This window comes from Octodon degus, unplaced genomic scaffold (genome assembly GCF_000260255.1).
Source record: "Octodon degus isolate 3935 unplaced genomic scaffold, OctDeg1.0 scaffold00189, whole genome shotgun sequence".
Classification (NCBI taxonomy): domain Eukaryota; kingdom Metazoa; phylum Chordata; class Mammalia; order Rodentia; family Octodontidae; genus Octodon; species Octodon degus.
In genome coordinates, this window is record NW_004524765.1 from 2606130 (window position 1) to 2613151 (window position 7022).

Below are 7022 nucleotides of genomic sequence, written 5' to 3' on the forward strand. Positions count from 1 at the left end.
GCTTTCCTTCCCTAAATGCCCCTCTTTGCCTGCTCTTCCTCCAGCTCCAGCCTGTCTCTGGCGATTCCCTCATCCCCCACTGCTGTAGCCATCTCCCTTAGTGGACTCGGAGCGGCTGTAGGCACTGCCAACAGGACAGTGTACCTTTTGGACCTGAGAACCGGACAGGTAGGACCCTTGATGTTGCCAAAGTTACCTGCAGGGGCCAGGGGTTGGGATGGCTCAGTGGAATAAGTGCTTCCCTGGCAAGTGCAAGGGCCTGAGTTCAATCCCTGGTTCTGCCAAAAAGAAAAAAAGAAAAGAAGTTCCTCCCAGCTGGGTACTCACAGGAGCTCCCTGGTTGACTCAGCAACTTTAGCCTCTTCACTTCAGATTAGAGTGTTGAGTCAAAAAAACCAATCACATGGCCGGTGCACAGCTGTAATTCCAGCTCTCTGTAAAGCTGAGCCAGGAGGACCAAAAGGTAGTAGCATGTACAACTTCACAACTAAGATCTTGTCTAAAAAATAAAACAAGAGCTGGGGATATAGCTCAGTGACATAAGAGCCTGCCTGGCAAGCACAAGGTCTTGAGTTTGATCACCAGTACTAAGAAATAAGATAGATAATAAAGTAAAATACATAAAGCAAAACAAAACAGGCATGGGCATGCAACTCAGCGCAAAGTCTGTGGTTCATTTCCCACTACCAGCAAAACAAATCCACACAGCCAATATTTGCTGCCCAGAGTTGATTCCAAGTGCTTGTCTCAGTCACCGTTCTGTCCTAGCAGAGACATAATACGTGACACCCAGTGGGAAAGGAGGTAAGGGTTATTTAGATCAGGGTTTGTGACAGTTTCATTCCATCATTGAGTAGTTCCAAGGCAGGGTGGCTGGTGGCAGCCAGACAGCCATTCCTGGTGTCAGAAGACACCAAAAACAAGGAAAGAGGGGAGAAGTGCAAGACGCTTTCTGCCTCTTAGATCCCATGCAGGTGGTGGGTGTACCACTCTCGCTCTTAGTTGAGGCAGTTGGCTATGAATCAATGAAAAACTAGGATTTGGCCCCCATCAAAAAACTTACCCCCATGGCCACAGAAGGCTTTGTGGGGGACATGCAGACACAAAGCATCACAGTGCTGTAGGTTACCAGAAGTAAAAGGTCACTATGTCTCCCCATGACATATTCAGGTTAGGAGAACTGCCCTGCTGCCATAATTGAGGGCGTGAGCTCAGGTAGGAAGCAGAAGATGTGGGGGAAGGAAGGCCTCTGGTTGAGTGAGGAGCCACAGCAAGACCGAGCGCAGTGTTCTCCCTACATTGCCCAGTAGCACTGCAGCAGAGAGGACGAGGGGCCAGTGGGAGATGAGATGGAGGAGGGAGTCCCACTGCCATGGCCTCTCCTCACATCTTGTGATGTCCCTGTGGGACGCCTTTCCCCAAGACCCCATGAAAATCTGTGACTGGGGAATAGGACTGGGGTTTGGAGTGGAGGAGATGGGACCAGCTGCCTTGGATCAGGAGTTCCACCTGAACATGGTTTTGGCCAGGATTGTAGGTAGCAGGGATTTCGAGCCCTTCTTACCTTGGCCTTGGACTTGGTAGGGGCTGGACTGTTGGTCACACAAGGTCAAGAAGTGGCCTGAGCCTCTGCTCTTGTCCTGCTCTACAGGAGGAGAAGTCCATAGTGAGTGGCTGTGACGGGATCTCATCCTGCGCTTTCCTCTCAGACAGTGCCCTGTTTGTTATCGCCTTTGATGGGCTCCTGGAGCTCTGGGACCTGGAGCCCGGTTGTCGGTGAGGGTACCCTGTGTCTCTGAGTGAGGCCATTCCCTTTTTAAAACTCAGGGGCAAAGAAGTGAGGAGGGAGCCATGGCCACCTGGACCCAGGGCTGACTCTGTCTTCCTGGGATAGGGTGCTGCAGACCAAGGCTCACCAGGACCAGGTCACGGGCTGCTGCCTGAGCCCAGACCACCGGCTGCTGGCCACTGTGTGTGTGTGTGGGGGGGCCTAAAGGTAATGACAACCTGACCTACTGAGGGAGGCCCTGTGAGTTTGTCCCCCTTAACGTGACTGGGCGGCACACTGCTTGGCCTGGTGACCCTTTGTGGGCTGCAGTAGGGCATTGGACGAGTGGCTATGGGGCTGTGGGACTGAGCAGCTCAGGGCTGCATGTAGCTCCCCATCTCCTCCACTGTCTATTGCAGCTTTGGGACACGGTCCGTGGACAGCTTTCCTGCCAGCACACTTGTGCCAAGCCCCTCACCTGTGTTGCCTTCCACCCAGAGGGGCAGGCACTAGCCACTGGCAGCTGGGCAGGCAGCATCAGCTTCTTCCAGGCGGATGGACTCAAAGCCACCAAGGTAGAAGCCCATAGCTCTTGGGGAGGAAGCACAGGAGGGCAGGAGGGCAGGAGTGCGTGGTGCACATTTGCCATGGCATCGGTTTGTGTTGTGCAGGGAACAAACCCTGACGTTTCCTTACTACTTCCCTATGTAGGAGCTGGGGGCCCCAGGAGCCTCTGTGCGATCTTTGGCCTTGAATGCACCAGGGCAGGTTGTGGCTGTTGGCCGGCTGTACGGGAAGGTGGAGCTCTGGGCCTGGCAAGAGGGTGCATGGCTGGCTGCCTTCCCTGCTCACAGTGGCTTTATTTCTGCTGTGCTTTTCCTGCACAGCCAGGGCCAGTTACTGACAGCCGGAGAGGATGGCAAGGTCTGGTGGGATGGGAACAGGGTATAGCTCAGGCAGGGAGGACTTGGGTGGGGAGGGGCCTGTGTTGAGGACCCTAGAAGAGATGGGTGGGCGGAGCTACAGGGTGAGGGAATCAGGGTGTGCATGGCAGCACTCCCGAGTCTGTGGGTCCAGGGCCTTAACGAGGGTGGCCGTTGAGTGGGTGAACACCTGGTAGCCCAGAAGGGATACATTTAACCCTTTTTTTCCGCTCCTAGGTTCAGGTGTGGTCGGGCTCCCTGGGTTGGCCCCGGGGATGCCTGGGCTCCCTTCCTCTCTCTCCTGCCCTCTCAGTGGCTCTCAGCCCAGATGGTGCACAGGTGGCCGTTGGGTACCGAACCGATGGCATTAAGGTCTACAGAATCCCTTCAGGTACTGAAAGGGCAATGGGTGGATTTCGTAGCTTTGGAAACAGGGCGCCCCCTATGTCACCTTCCTCTTTCTTCCTCCAGGTCCCCATCGTGTGCATCGTGTGCAGGGTCGAATGCTAGATGTGGCAGTGTCTGCGCTGGCCTGGCTGAGCCCCAAGGTGTTGGTGAGCGGTGCAGAAGATGGCAGCCTGCAGGGCTGGGTGCTCCAGGAAGGCGCTGTGCTTCAGGCCCTCTGGCTCCTGCCTGGAAACCAGAAGGCGGTGCTGGATCTGGCCTCCTCCCAGGACCTTCTGGCTTCTGCCTCGGGTACCACTGGGCAGGGCAGGGCATCCTCAGTCTTTCTTTATAGCAGAAGTTGATGCTTTCCTTCTACTAGTACTGTACGTACGTATGTGCCTGAAACTACACAGATCACAGGTGTTGGTTTTACAGATTTTACAGTGCTGTGGATGCATTTATCTTCCTGAATCACTTTATGCAGTTTCTTCTTATTCCTTAAGCCCCCGTCTGGGACTCTGAACTCCAGCAATGCCTTTCACTTGTGCCATGGGGGAAGGAGACTTTACTGTAGAACAGGAGGGTTTCTCTGCAAAGAGCTAGGGAGCTGGTGTTGATGCAGAGCTGCGGCCTGGGCCTCGCAGGTGAAAGGGTCTCTGGACCGGTGGGAAGAGGTGTGCGGAAAGGCAGCCCGGGGCATCAGCCTGTACAGGAAGCCACAGTGCTGACTGTAGCTAGGGAGCTGGAGCTGCAAGGGCCAGATGTTCTCAGAAGATGAGTAGCCCTGGCTCAGGGCTTGGCCACATGCTCGTCACTCACATCCTCCCTTGTCTAGAACCCTCTGCCCCATGGTGGCCTCTGTGTGCACTCCCAGGCCTCTCCTGTGTCCTCTCAGGATGCCTTCCCCTCCCTTTCCACTGCAGAGGATTTTACAGTGCGGCTCTGGCCAAAGCAGTTGCTGACACAGCGGCACAAGGCAGGACACTTGCCCCAATGCACTGCGCTCCGGGGACACCGGGGCCCTGTAAGTTGCTGTAGCTTCAGCATGAATGGAGGCAGCCTGGCCACTGGCGGCAGGGATCGGGTGAGCTGCTGAGCGCTGCGATTCCCAGCTCCCTCTGCACTGCTGGTCCCTTGGTTCCTTTCCAGCCCCTTTTCCTTTTGCCTTCTCCTGCTGCTTATTCTGCCACGCCTCCTGCCAGAGACCACCCTCCTTCCTTCCCTGGAGCTTCTTGCGCTCACAGTCCTGGCCCTCCTGTTTCCTCCTGTGGTTCTGAGGCCTCACTCTCCTTGGACCCATCCAGAATCTCCTGTGCTGGGATGTGCGGACCCCGCAGAGCCCTCTTATGATTCGCTCCTTCCCTGCCTGTCACCGTGATTGGGTCACTGGCTGTGCCTGGACCAGAGATGACCTGTTGGTGAGTGAAGGTGTGGGGCGGCACAGAGCGTAGCGGGATTCCTAGAGGAAGACATCTCTCACCTCGTCACTCCCCACACCTACTGTGGCAGTATGGGTGGCACTTGCTGAGCCCTTCAGTAGCCTTGAGCTAAGCTCTCTACACATATGCCACACTTATTCACATGAGTCTAGGGGCTCAGGGATAGTGAAGCCAAGTTCCCCAGTGTGAATCTCTTTGTGATTCTCCCTGCTATTCTCAAAAAGAGATACAAAGCAGTGGATTTCATTCCAATAGTTTTGCTATCCTCTCTTCCTCCCCAGCCCACACTCTCCTTAGCACTGTGGGGTTTTGCCTTTATCTGAACTTGCTGAGTGACACTGTGAATAACAACTCCTCCTGTGATTGTTACATGCTCTCTGTGTACCAGGCAGCACACTAAGTCATCTCTAGAGATGCCGCCAGCCCACAGCAAGCATTCCAGATGCAAGGGCTGTCATTTCTTCCTCACGTAGTTGAGAAACTGAAACCCAAGGCTTAAAGTTTAAATTTGCCCCACATCCCAAGGATATGAATGGAGGAGCTAGTGTTTAGCTCAGGAGGGGCTCAGTTCCTAGTAGGAAGGTTTCCTGCCACATGCCACATTATGAAGATAGCAAAATGCCGGAGGGATGCACATAGCCCTGCTCCTCTCCCCTCTGACTGCAGGTCTCCTGCTCCAGTGATGGCTCTGTGGGGCTGTGGGACCCAAAGTCGGGACAGCAGCTTGGTCATTTCCTGGGTCATCAGAGTGCCGTGAGCGCCGTGGTGGCTGTGGTGAGAAAGCAGTGCAAAGGTCACTGGGGTGGGGGGTGTCTCAGAGCACACAGTGGGCGTTGGGAAGTGGTCTGTGTTGGGTGTGTGCTCCCCCAGGCAAAAGTCACCTGGAGGCTGGAAGATGGCAGAAGAATTTTTTTGGGGAAGAGGGCAGAGGATTTTTTTTTTTTTCCAAATGCCTTCAGGGCAGGTTTTGCTGGCTTGAGTTGTGGGGATGGAACCACAGCAACCTGAGCCAGACTGCTTGGTTGAAGCAGCTACTTAAAGAACTGAGCTAAGGGGCAGACCCCCTAGACGGGAAGATGCAAAGCTCATCTAAGTGAGGTCACCACGGGCAGGGTTGTGGTCCGGAGGCACGCCCTTCCACCGCTTCTGAGAACTCCTCTCATGCTTGGACCTCTTCCAAATCCTGGGTGCTCAGTCTGCTCCTCTATAGAGGGAGCCCCAGGTCCCTCCTGTGTTCTGATCCTGTGCTGTGGAACAGGAAAAACACGTGGTGTCCGTGGACCGGGACGGGATCTTGAAAGTGTGGGACCGTGGAGGTGTGGAGCTGACCAGCATCCCAGCGCACTCAGGGCCCATCAGCCAGTGCGCAGCTGCCCTGGAGCCCTGCCCAGGTAGTGAAGGGTCAGCCCCTCCCCACTGCCTCTTCTCTGTGTCCTCCCCTTTACTTCTCCTGAGTCATCTCCTTGTCTTATCAGCGGGACAGGCTGGCTCAGAGCTTCTGGTGGTGACTGTCGGCCTGGACGGGGCCACAAGGCTGTGGCATCCACTCTTGGTGAGTGTGCTGCAAGCCCTGGGGCTGTGGGAGGTGGAGCTAAGGGCCACTTCTTGGTTGGTTGCTGCCCTGGTGCGTCTGCGTCCCTTGCTCCTAGGTGTGGCAGACACATACCCTCCCGGGACACAGTGGTCCTGTCAGTGCAGCTGCGGTCTCCCAGCGCTCGGGCCTTCTGCTGACCACCTCAAGCGATGGTTCAGTGCGGCTGTGCCAGGTGCCTCAGGAAGCAGGTGAGTGCGGCCTGGACAGACAGGCGTGCAGGAAGGTTGTGTTGCTGAGGCAGAGAAGCTCGGGGCAGCCTGGTAGCTCAGGTATGCTAGGACTAGCCCAGCACCTAAGGATTACTTCCCTTCTTCCCCAGATGATACCAGTAACCTGAGGAGTTTCACAGCCATCACCGCGGTGGCCTGGGCGCCGGACGGCTCTGTGGCTCTGTCTGGAAATCTAGCTGGGGAATTAACCCTGTGGCAGGATGCCAGGCCTGTGGCCACAGCGCAGGTGACTCGGGGCAGCCTCCTTTGTCTGTGTAGCTCTGCCCTGGCTATGTGCTTCATGGTACTTGCTGAAGCTGAGGTTGCCTGCGTGCTTGGCAGGGTGGGGCTTAGCCTGGCTGCTCAGAAGTACTGACGTGACCTCGTTGTACACTCCAGGCCCCCGGCCGTGTCAGCACTCTGCTCTGCAACTCAGCCTACAACTTCTTCGTTCTCAGTGATGATGAAAAGATCACCGAGTGGCACGTGCTCGATTCTCCGGGGCAGAGGGGTTCAACATCTGGGTGAGTCAGGTGAAAGCAGGCAACTGAGTGGAGGTGATGGGAATGCGCTTTTGCTTCTGAACAGGTCACCCACATATTGATTATCGAGCAGGAAGTGTGTTCGCCTCCCTCTGTCAGTTAAAAGGAATTCCTCTCAAGTGTCTATTTCATGCCATGCTCTTGGCCAGGTAACCCAGAT

The 7022-nt window shown here is 55.6% G+C and overlaps 1 protein-coding gene across 1 annotated transcript in view; it reads left to right on the forward strand.

Moving 5' to 3' along the window:
• Positions 1 to 7022, forward strand: part of LOC101561881 (telomerase protein component 1-like) — a 29217-nt gene that overhangs the window by 15784 nt on the left and 6411 nt on the right. Inside the window, 15 exon segments of the mRNA XM_023704147.1 lie at positions 45 to 168; positions 1652 to 1776; positions 1895 to 1978; positions 2142 to 2343; positions 2480 to 2692; positions 2929 to 3082; positions 3163 to 3387; positions 4002 to 4162; positions 4383 to 4496; positions 5184 to 5291; positions 5776 to 5908; positions 5993 to 6069; positions 6167 to 6299; positions 6431 to 6567; positions 6720 to 6844. Of these exon segments, the coding sequence (XP_023559915.1) occupies positions 45 to 168; positions 1652 to 1776; positions 1895 to 1978; positions 2142 to 2343; positions 2480 to 2692; positions 2929 to 3082; positions 3163 to 3387; positions 4002 to 4162; positions 4383 to 4496; positions 5184 to 5291; positions 5776 to 5908; positions 5993 to 6069; positions 6167 to 6299; positions 6431 to 6567; positions 6720 to 6844 (2115 nt within the window).